This window comes from Corapipo altera, unplaced genomic scaffold (assembly GCF_003945725.1).
Source record: "Corapipo altera isolate COAL_440 unplaced genomic scaffold, ASM394572v1 61, whole genome shotgun sequence".
NCBI classification, from domain to species: Eukaryota; Metazoa; Chordata; class Aves; order Passeriformes; family Pipridae; genus Corapipo; species Corapipo altera.
In genome coordinates this window covers 1,960,153-1,977,984 of record NW_020884910.1, presented here as the reverse complement: position 1 = coordinate 1,977,984, position 17,832 = coordinate 1,960,153, and the positions used below count along the sequence as shown (strand labels likewise).

Sequence of the window (17,832 nt, the reverse complement as noted above, 5' to 3'; positions counted from 1 at the left end):
CTTATGTCCTCTGTTTCTGTAGGGATGGAGGAGAGAGCAATTCAGCGGGCAGAACAGAGGAGGAAACTAGAGGAAGCCAAACAAAGAAGAGCAGAGGAAAAACTGGTAAGGGAAGCAGAAAAAGAAATACAGTGTCTTTCACACCATTCCAGTTACAAGAAATGCTGATTTAACCCCAGAGTCAGCGACCAAGAAAAAGCCCTTTATCCAAAGGAGGAGTTTTTTAATTTGTGAGAAAGCAGATGTCCATCACACATCAAAAGAAGTAGTTATTGCTGCTTTTGCATATGGCAATGAACATGCTGTATCATGAGCAGACACTTCATATTGAAGTTGCAGTTCTAGAAGCAGCCTCCCTTACCACCCCCAACACTTTTTTCACACCTACCCATGACCATAGCTTGTCTTTGCTGAGAATGATAAGTGTGGAAGTGCATGCAGAGATCCACTTGATGGGACCTGGCAGTGGCGGGTTTCCCCTCCCTACCTTTCCTGTCTGGTCATGTGCAGCTTGAGGACATGCAGTCTTCTAGTAAAAGTCATCTTTCTACCAAATCTCTGTTGAAAAGAGAAGATACTGACAATGTTTGCATAGTTAATAAACAAATTCTGTGATACACATCCAATAAAGGAGCCTTCTTAGCTTTAGGGTATTAAGGTGTTACTGAAAACAGTGCTAGTAAGTTGCATTAGGATTAGAAAGCTTATAACTGGGATCCTAAACCAACAGGCATTTCCTCTTTCTCCAAGCAAGAGATATATTCACATACATAGGAGGCTGAAACAAGCCTTACAGAACACTTTAACCATAAAGCGGACAGACAACTTCAGGTTAGGTTTTCTCAGCTGCAGGTGCCACAATTGTAGAGATCGGAAAGCAAGCACAGTCCTGGTAATCCTGCATGATGGTTGGTTTGGGTTTTAGGCCTTTGATGTGTACACCAAGAGCAGAAGCTTTGTGAAATGAGAGCAGAGTGTGGTTTGCAAGGAGAGGAGATAAATACTCAGAGAAGAATATTGTGCCAAATATGATAGTACTGAAGCAAGACAACTTTGATTTTCAGTGTTTGGGGAAAGAAATATTTGGGTACCTGTAATGCTGCTTTGCTTGTAGAAATGAAACTTGAGAACAGAGCCCAGGGATTCAGAACTGACTTCAGTGATCAAGTTACCAATTAATGACTTGGTGTACAGTTTACATTTTTTTAGGGGAAGAGTGGACAAATACTATAACTTAGGGCAAAGAAAGATAAAGATATATATAGGTAGTAGAAAGATAGATAGACAGATAGATAGATATAGGTAGTAAAAAGAACAGTCCCTCTTTTTTTTCCTGTCCACAGTTCATTGTTGAGCACAGATCATGTTTAATATGTGACAAAGTCTGCTTCTTTCTGAAGTTTCAGGTGCTGGGCAATACTAGAGGAATACTAGGGAAGCATAGAGGTCTGTGTTCACCATAAAGGTCATATGAATCAAATTAAATTTCACCTTTCTCCATTTTAAGGCCCAGCTGAAGGCTGAAGAGGAAGCGCAACAGAGGAAGAAGGCCGAGGAAAAGGAAGCTCTGCGGGAAAAACGACGGGAGGAGAGAAGGCAGCAGAAGCTGGTAACCAAACACCTCACTTGTTTCTCTCTCTTTAGCAGGGATAGGGAAGAGCCATTACCCACTAGTTCTTGGTCAGCAGCCAGAGTAATGTGACATGAAGGTCTTCATTAGTAGAGCAGAGTTCCACACAGAACTCAGAGAGGGTAGAGCACAGCACCTACTCTACAGACTCACCACCTTCCCCCTTTTTGACAACATTAGGGGAAGGGCTGTGTACCAAACACTCTAGGAAGTACCATAATGTCTGTCTCAAAAGCAGGACTAGAGGCCCCAGTGGGTGGACATTCTGTGCTGAGATACAGCCACATCAGCCTCCACAGGGGCAGCATGTTCAGTCTGCTTTCAGACTGCTCCTTTCACTTGTGTTCCCCATCCAGTGCACACAATGATACCAGTCACTAATACACAATTTAAAAGTAAACAAGCCTGACAGTTATATTAAGGGCGACTTTCCATCTGAAGAATAGAACCATCCTCTCATTGGGGCTAGCCTAGGAATAGCTGCACTTCATTACTGTTACTTGGAATGAGCTGTCCTAATAACTCAAATAGCACATTTAAAATCCTATAGGAATTTGACCTGCAACTACTGTTCTACTTGGTTTGAGTGTTTTAGAATGTTTGACCTAAATCCCTAAGTATCAGTCAAAAGTAATATTATATAGTTAGACAATACCCACATCCTTCCCCTACAGTATAGGCTAGATTAAGTGGTAAGGTCCATGCATAAACTCAGAATCATTTTTGGGCACGTTTTCCATCTAGTTTTATAAGCACAGAAAGCTGCACTCCCCAAACTCACTAAATCAGCCTGCCCCACATGGATGGAGGTCCATAAAAGGAGGTTCCTGCTACATCAGCCCTCCTGGTAGCCACAGATGACATGTCTGCTACAGTAGTGCCAAACTGCAGTGCTGATACGTGGCCCAATGAAGTGTTCAGAAACACCATCATCTCCCAGGAGAATTTTCAAGACAGTTTGCTTTCAAACACAGGTTCTAGTACATGGGGTCATCTCTGATCTGCACTCCTAAAGATGATGCAGATCCCCATTTCCTGTCAGGTCAGAACCTCATGCTCCGATATGATAATCTATTGTAATTGCTTAACATCCTCTTCATCCTGAGGGAATTAAAACTACTGCTTTTTGTATTGCAGAAAGAACTGGAGAAGCAGAGGAGGCTGGAGAAAGAGCAACAGCTCCAGAAAAAGGCTAAAGATCACTATGAGAAGGTCCTGCTCAGAAAGCTGGGAATAGTGCCATGGAAAAGGCTGAGGGAGCAAGCCAAGGAAAACCTGGTGGTAAGTGCTAAGGATAAAGGAAATGACTGGTGCCACGGAAGGAATGGAAAAAGTGCTGCTTCCTAGATGCAGCACTTAGCAGAAGCCTTAATAGGCTTTTAAACTGGGTAGAGACGGAAAAAGCAAAAATTCTCCCTGCACACCCTGCCCTATATTAGCTCTTTAAATCAGCCCATCTGACAATAATCATGAGAAGTCATCAAGTCCCACAAGGGTGGCATCCTCATTTATAGCTGATTAAACAGGAACCAAAAGGACAGAGAAAGGAAAGCATTTCAATCTGTTGAGAAGTCATCTTTTGTTAGCCTCCACTTGTCTGCAGTACTAACTGCCATATGATTTGATGCCAATAACGCAGGGTAAGTTAGTGTGATATGGCCAAAAAATTAAATTGAAGTTATATGACACGAGCCTGTCAGTTCTGTTACTCCACAGCAAAGCTAATCAGTAAGACACCACCAAGCCACTGTAGTTAGTTGTTGACCCCAGTCTATCATTAGGGCTTTCTTTCCCTGTCTCTGGAGTTGCTGCTGGCGCAGAGTTGGCCACTGCTAGTGGCAGGACACTACAGGTGATGATCCAGCAATCTATTCTATCCTGTCCATATCCTTCAGTGCAGAACAGTTCTGAGACCTTGATGCATGAACATTGCAAATAAAACATTTCTGTACGTGACTGGATCGATGTGCCTTACCAGAGGTACACTAACACTCAGCCATATCCTGAAGATTTAGCCAGAGCCCAGGGCTAAGCTGGCAAGCATCCATTGAAGTCACTGGAACTGGAGCTACTCACAGTAGTTCACCAAATGCACACAGGCCTCCAGCTGGGAAGAAGCAGAGGGATACAAGCTGCTCCATATGTCCACCCTGCTGGTCAGCATTATGGACAGGGTTGGCCTAAACTGCTACAGGCCCTGCCTCTGCTCCATTTACAATACGTTAAACTGAGCATCTAATTCAAAAGGATATTCTCTAGAAGTGACAGCAGTGGCCTGATAGACTGGATTTGTTCTTTATGCTGACCCCTCTTTGTGTGTGGGGGGGGTTATTCCAGCTGTCAGACATCTGCATTTTGGGGGCCCCAAAAAGCTGAGTTGATTTTCTAGTGCATCTGGTTTTCTGTAGCTTTATACTTACGTAGTCAGTAGTCCAAGTAACCAGCTGCTGTCTCTGCTGTCTTCACTCAGATGGCACAAAGGTACCACTGCTTGGGCCTGCAGAGGAAATGCCTGATGACTTGGCTTCAGGACACCCAGCAGAGTCTCATGGAGAAGATGTCTCAGGCTGAGGACTTCTATTCCCATATGCTACTGAGATGGGGCTTCAGGAGCTGGCTAAAGGTTGGCCTGCACCACAGTGGAGAAATGATACCAAGAGAGCTGGCTGCTGCCACAGTTTCCCCTCAACACACCCTCCTGACTTCACACACCTGTAGTACAACTTTTGCTGAGTTATACTGTCTCCATTCCAGCAACATATTCCCTTCTCTAGAGATCACTTTCAGGTTTTCACTCTCCATCATTCTCTTCCACCCAGAATTTTCTCCTACACACTACTCCTCCACCTTTGCACTCTCTAACCCTGCTGATTTTCCTCCTCTCCTGTGCCCACAACTCTTCACTGCCACAGTCTCACCACTGCTCTGTCTCTGTTTATTGGGCCAGAGGTTGGGAGAGAGAGGAGGGGAAAAAAAAAAGAAGCTATTCTTACCTGTTTCTCTGTCGTCCTCCTTCCCTAGTACAAGGATTATCTCTCCACTCAGGAGGAGAGAGCGAGTGCCTTCCATGCAGCCTGCCTCATGAGGAAGTACTTGCGGGCATGGCTTGATCTTATCATGGAGGAAAAAAGGACATTATGGGAGAAGCTGAAGATTGCTACTGAACACAGTAACAAGTAAGCATACACCCTCAGCAGCAGTTCTTTTTACTTAGGTTTAATATACCAATAGACTATTTCAGGGATTACTTTTGACAGGTCAGTAATCTGCTCCCCAAGAGCACATGAAACAGGTTCTATACTGCTGGTATTTTGCTTCTGTAATATGGACAAACATAGCAGAGGTTTATGCTAAGTTTCCATGCAACCTGGAAAACAAAATGTAGTGGTACCCTTCACAGGACTTTTAAATCTGCTGAAAGAGAATACAGTGAAAGCAGATAAGTAGCTGAAACTTTCTAAGCTGATTAACAGATCTGACCATGCAGCTTCTGCTAAAAGCTGCCTTAGGAAAATCTTTAAGTACAATTATAGCAAGCCAAATGATTGTGTAGGAATTACATAGTACTGTTTTGTCCACAGCAGATGATTTAGTTCACAAATCCAAAGTTGATCAACTATAAATCCGACTTAAGGAGTCTTTCAATTTGTGCTGTCGTCAGCCTGACTTGGCAGTGAGAACTAAAACAGATAGTTCTACCAGTCATGACTGGAGTTGGACACACCCAGTCCATTCCTTGTCCCATAAAATGCATTTTAACAGGAAGAAAAAGCTATTGTCAAAGTTCAGCAGAAAACTGAAGCATGTTCACCTGCCTCACTATGAAAGCATGTTAGCTGCATGCAGTCATGAATAAGTTGTGTCTGTACATAGCCCAAACAGGATCTGCAGCACCTTCGAAGAAAAATTAAATTAAATTCACCTCTTGTGTAGTAAAGCAAACCTGTTCTAGCTTGCTGTGTCAGTAAGATCCCAGCGGTGCATGATTTAACATTAACAAGCCAGCAAACTGGAGGAACCAGGAGAAATTCAGATGCAGGAAGATACTGGGTTCATTCTACATATGACCTCCTATTAGGAGCGTAATCACCTGTTGTTCCTCATTACCTCTTCCTCCACTCACTGGTAAAAGGCAGTTCAGACATTGTCATAGCAAACTATTCTTTAGACAGGACTGTTATTCCCTATCACCCATATGGGAAGCCAGGGCAGGGCATCTTTGATGGGGTGATTAAAATCAGGTAAGAATTGGAACCCAGCTGCCTGTACTCCCAAAGGGTTGGTCTGGACCAAATGAGCCTGTATTTTTCCTGAAGAAACTTCTTGCAGAGGCTCTGTTTATTCTTCTAGAAACACCTTTCCTGTTCAGAGTGCTAAGCCAACAGCAGCTAATGAATTCTGTTGGAGGGAGGAGCAAAATTCTTGGTGGAGAGGAGTAGAAAAGGGCAATGTGTTATTTTTCCCCAGCATGACTGACATATCAATGGAGTGATCTGCACCTAGATGCTTAACATGTCACAGCCCTGACTAACAGCAGAAGGACTATATCCCACAGCTGTTTTAGGGGAGTTCCCCCCTCAAACAGAAGTCATCTTTTTGTTACCTGTTGTATTTTGTACACATCTGCATATTGTCACTTTGTTCCTTTTGTCTCTAATTTCTTTAAGGAGACTTATACTGAATGCATTCAAGGCATGGAGGCAGTACCGATTGCTGATGAAAAAGGAAAGGGAGAGAGAAGAAAGGAGAAACCAGCTACGGAGGAGAGTAGCTGAAATTCTCCCCAACTTCCAAACCTGACAAAAGAGAGTCAAAGGAGATGGAAGGGAGACAAACAACCAGTTCTGTTCAGTGCTATCTCCCTGCTGACTGACACAAGTCCAAGGAGAAGGCCTGCCAAGTGACAGCCAAACAAAGCTCCCTGCAGTCACTGTTGTTGTAAACTAAGCATATATGGAAGCTTATCTGACAGTTTCACTTTGCACTTCACAGGGTCATTCCCCACAAGCTCCTCACGTGAAGCCTCTGTAAGGGTGTCTTGCCTGGTGGCTGTGAAGCCTAGGTAACCAAAGTCTAGCATGGGGTGTGTTTGAGGCCAAGGCCATTTCCACACACAGGGCTGCGGCGCTAACAGGAGTCCTCCGCCAAAGGAAGCACAGGACTGAACTGCACCACTTTTTCCTTAAGCAGTAACCTGGTGCATTTCTGTTGCCAGTACTCTATAAGTGAGAGCTCGCTCTGAGAGCAGACAGACTTGACTGTCAGCTGACCCCCAACCACTGCTGCAAACTTGGCCACCCAGAGCACAGTTTCTGGCTAACTGTGCCACAAAAGTTTGGATGGGAGGAGGAGGGGGAAGAGCTGTTTCTGCAAACCATATTTGCTAATGATCCAGATCATTGCATGGCATATGGATAATCTAAAACCTGGATTCTTTTTTGAGGGACTACCTTGCTGGCAGCACTGGCCAGTTCACAAGCACAGTGCTTTGACTGTGGTGGCAAGTGGTGATTCCAAGTTTATGAGCCTCATTGTCTTGTAATTTAAACACTTCTCAAACTGTTTAACTGTAGTATTTCAGGGTGTATTGTGCAAGTCTGTCTGGGATGTTTCACTTGATCCAGTACTTCAAAGACAAAAAGACAAAAATCCAAGAAAAAGGCAGATGTGTTTTTTATATAAGCTAAAGCTAACATGATTAAAATGAAGGTTTCTTACTTAACCTGAACCTGCAGCATAATGCAGACAGTGTAATGCCGTTAAGATACAGAATGTCTTAGCAACAGCATAAGGGCAGGAAGATGGAATCACTTCCCCCTCATAAGATAGGCAAAGCTCTCTCCAAAAGCATTTGGCAGTAGAGGAAGCATTTGAGTAACACCAGGAAGAGAAGACAACAGTCTACTGTTATGTTGTATCAGATCATTTGAAAAAGCCGTATAAGCACTGAAAGTTTCCAATAAACCCAAATCTGAAATGAACACAACTGAGCTGGTGGTGCAGATTCTGTGTTTGAAGTTGGCTGAATGGCTCTAAACAGAAGTCCAGGGTCAGGAACCTATACCAGCACTAAGCACTACAGATAAAGATGACCTGCATAGGATAGGTCAGGTGCCCAAGTGCAGCAACAGGCTCCAGAGCTTTAGTTTTGGGAATTTGTCCACGTGGAGAGCTCACAGGGATGGGGCCAAAGACCCTCCCTGCCCACACATGCCAGGCTGTCAAGCAGGCTCTTGGTGCAGGTCTGAAAACAACTGTCACTCCCAGGTTCTCTCCCACATCCATCCTCTACAACACGTGAACGTTTACCATCTCCTAAAGGCTCTTTACAAACCTGATCACCAGCAGGTCAGACGAGCACATTATCCAAGTTCAGGGAGCTGAAGGTGCCTGCATGGAGTGTGGGCGAGTACAGACCATCTGGCTACATTCAAAGGCAGATTGTGAGAGGAAGTGACAAGCTGAGAGAGGGCTGAATAACTCGTCTTGCAGCGAGGAACAGGCACTGCAGAAGGGTAGTGTTTTTCTCCCTGAGCCAAACAGGCAGGGAGAAGCAGAGCTGGGGGCTGAGCTACCCAAATAATGCCCCAGTGCAGCCAGCAGATACACCTGGTGCTAACAGCAGCATGCTGTGGCAGCACAGCAATCCACTTTCTCTTAGTACAATCCTCCCCTTTGGAAGCCTCTGCCACGTACAGCCTAACAAGCTCCTGGAATACCTCTGGGCCAGCCCTTATGCTCCCATTTTACTGGTGGCCTTTTCCCAAGTTCACTTCCTCCTTAGTGAGGCTTGACAACAAACACAGCAAAGAAAGTCTCCATCCCACCTTCCATCCGGATTCACGGCGTAAGCAGGATAGTGACCTAGAGGACAAAGACAGTCACATCCTTCCTCAACTGGAGGAGGGAAGGCAGCATTACAGAGAGCTGGAGACAGGACACCTGCAGCTGTAAGGGAGTATGGAGTAGTAGAGTAGATGGACCCACATGCTGCCCGGTCTTGACTCCAGCAACAGGCTGAGCAGGGGTTGAATCTACATCTCTCACAGCTAAAAGGGTACCCCAAACCACTGGCTACTCAGGGGTTCATCCAGTCTTCTAAACTGCAGATTCTTTCCCCAGCAATGCATATTTTGTCCTCAAGGCCCAACAGCTCCCACTCATCTCAGTGCCCACTCACCATCCATGAAAGTAATGCTGCTTATGTGCAGCATAGTTCCCCCCTAAGAACTTGAAGTACAGTCAACACTTTTGAAACTGGCCTTAGTCTCCAATACTCTCACCTTCCAGGGTTTTCTTATATTCCTAGTAGCTTTGAAAGATTATCCTGGCGAGATGTTCCTTGGCTGGACAGTTTCAGAAGCAAGAAGGCAGAAGATGATCCAGGAGGAGCTGGGATTTGACAACTCTGCCCTTGCCTACTGCCAATGCAAGCATGGAGCTAAAGCCTCAGTCGGATCCAGCTATGGAAGAGAGATGATGTTTGGGGATCAGGTACCTTCATGCTGAACGTGGTCTGAATCAAAGCAGAGATAAGAAGCCGCTTGACTTCTCCATTCAATCCACACTTGGCCAAAACAACTCAAACCTCCTTGGAAGGCTGTGCCAGATGATGCCATTGAGATACTGCACAGGATACTCTAAAATCCCTGGCATAATGATAGTGTTTTGCAAATTGAAGCTCCAGCAGGAGGTTGAGATTTAAGAGAGCCATATCAGACCAAGGAAACCGCTTCAGCCTGCAGCTGTGCCAGAGCATTCCTCCTGCTCCAGCACTTGGATAGATGCAGATGTCGATGCCTTAATGCTGGTCATCAGCCCACACTCTCACAGCTCAGGCACGCTCCTGCCTGTCAGCTCCTTGCTTTTCTTAGCAAGAGAGGGAGGTGGCTGCAAAGCCAGACTTTCCTTCTCCTGCACAGGGAGAGAGGGGAGGATTTTCACTTTGATACAAGAGCAAATGCAGAACCCTGAAGTAATTGCAAACTCCCCATCCTCTGCTGACACCTGCCCTCCAGAGTTCTTACAGAGTTTCCCAAAAAGCTTGACCACAGGTTCTTATTAAATCTGTATACCAGTCTCTTCAAAGTCTCCCAGGCCCAGCTCATACTGGGAAACAGTGCCTGAAGTATTAACTCCCTCTGCTCCCCCCAGGCGAGGTGGGACACAATAATTAGCCTGGGAAGGGTCCATGAACCACTGCAATGTGATCCACAGCTCACATCTTTACAGACCTGATAGGCATTATGGATACCAGCCACAGCAGCACAGGAGCTGCCACTCCTGTGGCTCTGCAGGGACAACATGACAAGCCATGAGAGGAAAAGCTCATGAAAAAAGCTGAGAGGAACAGAAGTTTCACATGTCCCCATTAACAGCACTGGAGTTAAAGAAGCTGGGCACTCCTTGGGTGTCAGAAGTCTGACACTGCTGCACACACCACTCTCACCTAACTAAAATCCTGGTTCACTGCTAGCACAAGGTCCTTGCTGTCAGCAAGCACAAAGTAATCTTCAAAGAGGAACAGCTAAACAGCAGAGAGAAGTGCTACCCAGGCAAATCAAAGCAGAGCTCTGGAACAGTCAAAGGCACCTGTGATTCTACTCATTAAAAGTCATCCTGCCTTTCAGCAGCTGTCCCAAGATACCAACAGAATCAAAGGCTATATCTCTTCCCACTACCTACATGGAGAATATCCATGTCATTTCCAAATACGGCTCAGAAAAGGGTTTAAAGTAAGAGATTGTTCCTTTTGGGGGTTCTGGATCAGATAATGATAATGGATTGCTCATTAGATGAAAGATCCCCATTCAAATTCCTACTGCAGGAGAATATGCCTGGTTTCCAGGATGGTGAGAACTGCTAGCAGGTCTGTTTCATCCCAACACCAACAAACCCAAAGGTCAACTTTTGCAGAACTTGTTTCCTAACTTTTCCTTAGTCTGTTGCTGCCTTATTCTCAAGTCCAGCTCCCAGCTAAATAGCCATGAGATGACAGCAGCTTTTGGTCATTTGGCTTGGCTGAGTGTGTGGGCATAAATCAACAGGCCACTCCACAGGTCATTTCCAATAATTTATTTTGAGTCCTAATTGTATCCATTTGGAAACACTGAATATGATGCAAAATAGACAAATACATACACACACACACCAGTCCTTTCAAAAAAAGCTCACAAATGTTTCACAGTTTCTTCTTCAAGCTTAGGTTAAAAAAAAGCCCCAAAACATCCCACTCTCCAGAGCCCATTGCTCTTCACATCATCCTTAGAGGAGTTCCATAAAGACAAGATCTTGGGAGGCTGAATTCCCACATTTCAGAAAGAACTTCACCTGTCCGCAGAAAGATTTTTGCTGTCCAAACATCCTGGTAGTGGGGAAAAGAATCCTAGGTAACTGTAAAATTTTTCACTGAAAGGAATACATGAAAACACATCCATAATCACACACGCTTTCTGCCCTAATGAGGCAATATACATTCATATAGAAGGAAAAAACCAAGCACATTATTAAGACATTAGGCAGTGAGGCAGTATCCATTTTAACTTCAGAAGAAATTTTACAGCAAATGGTTTCATTAAGACACTTGAAAGCAACCTACTTTGAAAGGAAAAAAAAGCACCATCATAGCATGAAGGCTGAAATGTGATTAGGAGTCACAAGCAGCACCAGCTCAGGCTCACCAGTGACTTCTGTCATTTAAGGACAAGTTAAATGGAGAAACAGTCGATGTGGGGACCTGTGACTTGCCTACAAAAAACCACAATGCAGGAAGACACAGTTAAAGAGTGCCAAGCCACTGTTTACAGGCTGTATCTAATGGTGCACAGTTCTTACTACAGTCACCAAACAGTAGGGTGCTGGCATTTGGACACGGAGGGTTTAACACTACAACAGCAGCAACATCAGAACCATGGCCCTTTAAAAGCTGCCTGGTCTGCAAAGTCCACACTATTTGTGAAACATCAAATGCCTCTTAAAAGGTCATGGTTAAAGCAGGATAAACTAATTTCCAACTATGGGCTAGCTATTACCAAAATCCTTCCCTGCTGCTGATCAGCTCTAGGTCCTCTCTTACACAGAGAAAACTTTTCAAGGGTCAGCAGGGTAAGGTTTTCTGCACTGCCAGGCATGCAGTTTTACAGGTAAGACACTGGTGCTCCCCTCAAGAATGCCACACACGACCCACAAGTCACCTGTCCAATGCAGGCTGTTCCCACTGCTCCAACCCCCAGGCAGCACGGATCTAGGCAGCTATTAACACAGCGAGCCCAAGGACTGACTAAGCCTAGATTTTAACATTTTTCTACCAGTGTGGTCAATAAGCTCGGCAAAAAGTTACTCAGAAAAAAAAATTGTCCTTTAGTGCACCAGATCACAACAGTTTGCCCTTGCTATAACTACAAAAGGGAGAGTTGCCCTTCAAGTGTTTCCTGCTAATTCTCAGGGCTGTTAAAAGGAGAGCTACAAAGTATCCATCCTTTTTAAGATGCCTTTTAGATATATCATGTTACTTTATGCTTCCCATCTCCCAAGGCATTCACAAGGTAAATCCTCCCAAGAAGAAGACATGCCATTTAAGTCACCATTGCTATGCAGATTACAGCCACCTGAATTTCCTGTTCACTGGGGAATCAGCACTGCGTTCTCCTCCTAGAAAAAGGTTGCAAGGCTGGGGTTTTAAGTATCCCGAATAGTTTCAGTTCCCCCTGAAGTGCAAAAATAAAATTTACTTTAGCACTTAGCCCTCACTGTACTTGAGCAAGCTTGAACAACATATGGAATGGTTACATTAGTCCCAGGTCCTCCATTCCTAATCTGCACTCCAAAATCCATGCTGCCTGAGAGAACAGCACAGAGAGTCTCAGTGCAAGCACTGGGACAAGGCTACACTGACATACAGGCTGCAAGGTAGCAAGGAATCTCTGCCTGTAGGAGAAATTGAGCACCACAGGGTGAGCGCTGCCAGGGAAATGATCTGCGACCTGCTCTGCTTTCTCCCAGCCAGGAGTAGCAGGACTCTGAGAAACCACTTGTCTCAAAACTGCAAATGCTCCCAGAGCCTGTTCAGTTCGTGGGCACATGACTGATTTCTGTGCACACAGGGACAGAGAAGTTGGCTGTCTCCACTGCAGGGGTTCCTTTAGCCCAAGAAGTCATTCTGCCTCATATTCCCTAGCGTCAGCAGGATGAAATCTAAGATCACAAACCTCCTAGCCCACAGCATCCTTGTTTCCAGGGTTGCCAAGCTCCAGTTCATCTCAGCAGGCATCACAAAATGCATATGTGCCATGGAAACATTTACAGAAAACTCATGTGGAAACATGGACTTTGTGTCAATTTGTACTCCTAGGGACAGGCTCCAACAACCAAACAGAAGGTTGTAGAGGAACAGTCTGTACAGTCTAGCTGGGTGTCTTTTTATTCACATTAGGGCCAGGGAAGCAGTCAGAAACCTCTCAGTGTATTTGGTTAGAGGCAGGAAGCAAGAGAGGTGTCTCTTTACCTACTTAAAAAGGATTGCTCACTGGATGACCAGAGGGTAAGAGGAAATAAGGGAAACTCAGTAACTCTGCACAGACATATTCCAAGGGCAGCTGCTCATCCATTATCTGCTGGTTATGGAAAGTGCCACTTAAGGAAACCAAACAGTGCAAAGAGGGACACGGTCTCTACATTAAACTGGGACACGTAATCAAGAGCATACACACCAAACAGAGCAGGGATCTTAAGGGACGCCCCCAACCCTGCTTTCTTTTGGCACCACATACAGTCCATCCATTCTTCAAAGCTAATGCACAACAGCACACAGAATTTGCATCACTCTGCCAACATCCCCCAGCTGCCTGACATGCAAATGGAGTCAGGAGCAGGCGTGATCTGTGCCTCCTGCACACACACCTAAAAACATCAGTAGCCAGGACAAGGCTCTTATCTCTGCTTCTGCATCTTAGTTCCAACATGTAACTCTAGTGCTATGGTCTCCAGCTCTTCCAGCCAGACTTTTCACTGCAGGGCCTACAGCACACATAAAGGGTTTAAAACAAAAAGTAATAATAAATTCCAGACACAAAAAACCAGAAACCCTTTCCATCAAAACCTTGTTATTTCAGCTGAAGCTCAAGTCCAGGCAATAATACAGTTCTAGGCTAATGAGAAACAAATGGCATTCTTGCAGAGCACATTCAACACGTTAACATTCACCTGCCAGTACAGGTCATCTATCCCCAAAACAGAGACCTCCAACACATCCTCTTCCTCTCCCTACATACGCAGAGGCTGATCTGTTCCTTGGCTTCTTGGCTTGAGAAAACAGATCTACAGTCAGGTAGTTCACAGTAACTGGGTTGAGGGCACATGGGATCACTACGTTATTAGCAACACAACTGACCAAATGCTACCTACCAAAACATTTAGTAGGACTGCCTACTCTCCCACAGACTGCCTTATCCCATGATGGAGGGGGAAAGGTAACTTCCATAAAGCTACAGTAACACTAGACAGACAGCACTCCTGTTTTGCCCTCAGAGTTCACTGTTGCGTATTGCTTCAAAACATCTCCTTGGTATATTTACCCCCTGTTTCAAGTCACAATCCATAATCAGAGCAAAAACACTTTGAAGGAGATGAGCCAAGCCTTCAAACCAGCACAGATCCAGCCCTAGAGGAATGTAGCTCACAAAGGCACTTAATAGAAGCATGTACACAGCTGGATGGAATAAGAGATAGTAAAAACAAATAAATGCACCAGAGAGGAGAGCACTGCCCAGTGACTGCCTAGACAGTCTCTTTTAGCCAAACAGCCTGGCTTCTGCAGGGGTCCATCTGTTATCTGTATTCAAAGTTCATCCTCCTGACATCTCCAAAATGCTGCATGTAGGCACAAACCAGGGATTCCTCCACCTTTGCAGGAACCAGTGCATGCTCTGAAGCCCAGCAGTGGGTTCCTCTTGATGCCAGGGTTCACACCTAATGAAAGCTCAAGTTCTCAAAATCTTGTGCTCTTCTTCCTGTTTCCCACAGTGGTAAAAGGCAGCAGCAGGCTCCTTCTCTCCATGTTTGTGCATATGGCTTACTGCTTTGTGCATCCTATTGCTGGCTGACAGCACATGAAGAACCAACCATTCCTCCTGGGAAAACCTCTGATGTTGTCAGTGGGGGGACAAGGTAGCCCATACACCGCCCACGAAGGAAGGGTGTGCGAGAAAGGAGTCCCAGTGGAAGGGGCCGCTCCCCTGCTAAAAAGAGTCAGTCAACATCATCTGCAGAAAGAGGGATGATCACACGATGTCTTCGGCAGAGCGCTGTGGAGGAGAAGACCCCAGGCTCAGGAAATGGCCCCAGTTGCATAGGAACCCCCTGTTATACTGGCCAGTGTCTATCACTAACCCACCCAGGAGTCTGCGCCCAGTGTTGTCCCGCAGAGCCAGCCGAGCTTCCCTCTCGGTCACGTTGTAGCTGATGTTCAACAGCTGGATGAGGAGGATGTATCCCATGCCAGCTGTTACAATGGCACAGTACCATACACAGGTGAACGACAGAGCAGAGCTGGCAGCAGGGAAAAAGATGGGAAGGAAGCCATTTAGTTTTGGAGCAGCTGTTTTAGAGTGACTTTCCCTGGTAATCACTATCCTTTCAAATCCCTGTCTACATCTGCCACAGTGATCTCACTTTGCTGCTTTCATCAGATAATCCTTAAAGGCTTTCTCAAAATTAAAGCTTCAGGACTCACTTAATGAGGGCTTTTAGTGCTACCAGAGTTACTCCTGCATATTGCTATCTCACAACCTAGCTCTTTATTCTTCCTGCTGTAAAGAACACAAGGATGCTCACACTCAACAGGTCATGAGATGGAGTACAGAGGAAGGTAGAGTCACTTGTTCACCAGCCCTATGCTCTGCTCATCAGTGGTAGTGCTGGTTTCTGAACTCGTGTCCAACAGTTCTCAGCACCTTCCCTGCTGAATAAGGCATGTTGATGCTGTCTGTTCTAAACAGACAACTGGGAGGGACAATCACTTGATAAACAGGGAGGAATGAGAGGGAGAGATAGCATGTGGATTCTTGACTGTTGTTACCTTCATCTGGGGACACACATTTAAAGGTGTATCTACAGAAGACACAACAAATAAATACGTCAAATCACAGCTCCTCCAACAACTTTTTCCAAATAAATGGTGAGCTCTCTCCAAGTCTCAGGCTGCCTACCTTGGCAAAAGCAGAGATGTACCTTTGCTTTCCAAAGTTTTTTAGGGAGCACTTTTTGGTCAGGTTTGACAGCTAACAGGAGCTAAGCTGCCTGACCAAACCTGTTCCCACCCCAGCTCTCTCCCAGACATCTCACCTGTAGTCAGAATAGGCCCCAGGGCAGTAGAACAATGCCACAAATGGAGTCTGGCCCCTACAGACGGTGTGCAGGGTCAACATAATCCCATACACAGAGGTGAGCATGAAGAAGGAGAGTGCAAGGATGAATGCTTGATGGTTCTGCTCCCCTACGCAGCTGTTAATCCTCCAAAAGGAAAGAAGAGATTACTTTGCTTAAAAAAAGAAAAGAAACTGTCTCCTCTTTCCTCCTCCCTCCCTCCAGCTGTCAGAGAACCTAATTTCCAAGGTGCTTCAATACAACACAGGCTAAGAACTTTGAAATATGTTCAAAGAAGCTTTAGAGCTTTTTATAGAAAAGTTATAAGCACAAGTCAATAGACTGGCAGCAGACTGTTTGCCTCAAGTTTTTAGCAAGTTTATCCTTTGCTGAGACACGTCATACCCTACTGCTCTTTGTAGGGTATGATCATACCATCATACCCCTTACTCCAGTGCTCCTTCCAGCACTGCATGCACACAGGCAGTTTTGAGTTCCCTCCCCCCAGGAGAGTACTAATAACCAAAAAAAAAACCCCAGAGTGATGAAAGCCAGTAGAAAACTAAAGGCAATTCTGAAGCATGCTGTAGAAATTATTAGCTATCAGGTCAACCCACTTAGAATAAACAGTGCTTCTAACTGTTCTTTAAAGGGGAAATACAAAGCTTTTTATATTTAAAGAATGTTCCCAGGTCTTGCACATAGCAAAAGCGACCCTGTTTGACAGGGACTGTACAAAAAGAAGCTAACTCTAGAAAGGGGGGAACTCAGAGAGAGAACACGCGTAGCCTCAGCAGTGCAAAACCTACCAGACGCAGTGATGGTCCAGCCTTCTTACACACCTGCCACAAAGCCTGCAGTGCCCTGCTCGGGCTGGCCTGACCAGCTGGCATTTGGTGCACCAGTCCTTTTTCACACCTTCTGGCTCATCAGCTGCCATCCTGGTATAGCCTTTGGCCTCCCCATTCACAGCACGACTGCTGGCAGCACCATGGAGCCCGCTGGAGCTCCCTCTAACACTCCTGTTGGGCAAGACCTGGTGCGATGGCTTCTCATTGCCTGCTGGAATGGGAAGGTAGCCAGGGTCTTTCTTGGCTCGAGACAACGCTGCGAGCATAAGGATTAACCCGCAGGTGAGAGCGACCACTTGGGAATGCTGCACGTGGCCCCGGGGAACCACCTCCTGGAGGAACACATAGTACATGTAGCCCAGGGAGAAGAGCCCCAGGCTCAAGAAGAAGAGGGTCCGCTCCTTCCTCCGGTGGGTGAGATAGTAGTACCAGAGCACCACCACGGGCAGGGACGTCAGGACGAGGAGCCCCAGCAGGAAGTGCAGGGCGGCAACGTGGAGCAGCACGGGCAGCAGGACGAGCGGCGGCACGAGGCTCACGTTGATCTTCACGGCCCCCGAGAACCACGGGACCCGCAGCCGGTCCGCGATGGTGTCGGCGATGCTCTCCAGCGCTCCCGGGGGCAGGGACTTGCACGCCAGCCACCTATGGAGCGGGGAAGCACAGCGCCGGCTGGCACCGGGGCACCGCGCTCCCCGTGCCCTTCCCCTGCCCTGCCCCGCTCCCGGCGCCTCCCCCTGCCCTCCCTCCCGACAAGTTTCCCGGGAAGCGGGTCGCAGTCCCGCTGCCCTCAGGGCGGGGACACCGCCGCGGGATTCGGCAGCTGGGCGGCCCCCGGGGGGTCGCGGTGCCGGTACCTGTCGCAGCCCTCGTCCAGCTCCTGGCAGTCGCAGCAGCACGCCGCCAGGTGGCTGCGCTGGCCCCGCCGGTCCACGTACTCGCAGCAGCAGAGCGGCTCGTCCATCGCCGCCCGCCCGGGCGCTCCCGGGG

At 46.5% G+C, this 17,832-nt stretch overlaps 2 protein-coding genes across 5 annotated transcripts in view; one reads left to right on the top strand and one right to left on the bottom strand.

Moving 5' to 3' along the window:
• Window positions 1–8,210, top strand: part of CCDC191 (coiled-coil domain containing 191) — a 21,072-nt gene extending 12,862 nt beyond the window's left edge. Inside the window, exons 11-16 of the mRNA XM_027653504.1 lie at window positions 23–105; window positions 1,508–1,609; window positions 2,768–2,911; window positions 4,101–4,253; window positions 4,652–4,806; window positions 6,298–8,210. Coding sequence (XP_027509305.1) covers window positions 23–105; window positions 1,508–1,609; window positions 2,768–2,911; window positions 4,101–4,253; window positions 4,652–4,806; window positions 6,298–6,430 — 770 coding nt within the window. The 3' untranslated portion in view covers window positions 6,431–8,210. The remainder of the gene's footprint in view (window positions 1–22; window positions 106–1,507; window positions 1,610–2,767; window positions 2,912–4,100; window positions 4,254–4,651; window positions 4,807–6,297) is intronic.
• Window positions 2,629–17,826, bottom strand: ZDHHC23 (zinc finger DHHC-type containing 23). 4 transcript variants are annotated; one of them, XR_003529314.1, is made up of 7 exons: window positions 17,700–17,826; window positions 16,801–17,487; window positions 15,971–16,138; window positions 13,877–15,175; window positions 11,074–11,078; window positions 9,535–9,541; window positions 2,629–2,639 (listed from the first exon to the last, which is right to left on the bottom strand). XR_003529314.1 is itself a non-coding variant. In XM_027653508.1 (5 exons), the coding sequence occupies exons 1-5, from the start codon at window positions 17,804–17,806 to the stop codon at window positions 14,876–14,878; spliced, it is 1,173 nt and encodes a 390-aa protein (XP_027509309.1). In that variant the 5' UTR covers window positions 17,807–17,826; the 3' UTR covers window positions 12,512–14,875. The 4 variants fall into 4 exon arrangements, 3 of the variants coding, with proteins under 3 accessions (XP_027509309.1, XP_027509308.1, XP_027509310.1); XM_027653508.1 differs by lacking the exons at window positions 2,629–2,639; window positions 9,535–9,541; window positions 11,074–11,078 and having other exon boundaries at window positions 12,512–14,931; window positions 15,021–15,175; XM_027653507.1 differs by lacking the exons at window positions 2,629–2,639; window positions 9,535–9,541; window positions 11,074–11,078 and having other exon boundaries at window positions 12,512–15,175.
• Window positions 17,827–17,832: the final 6 nt, after the last annotated feature.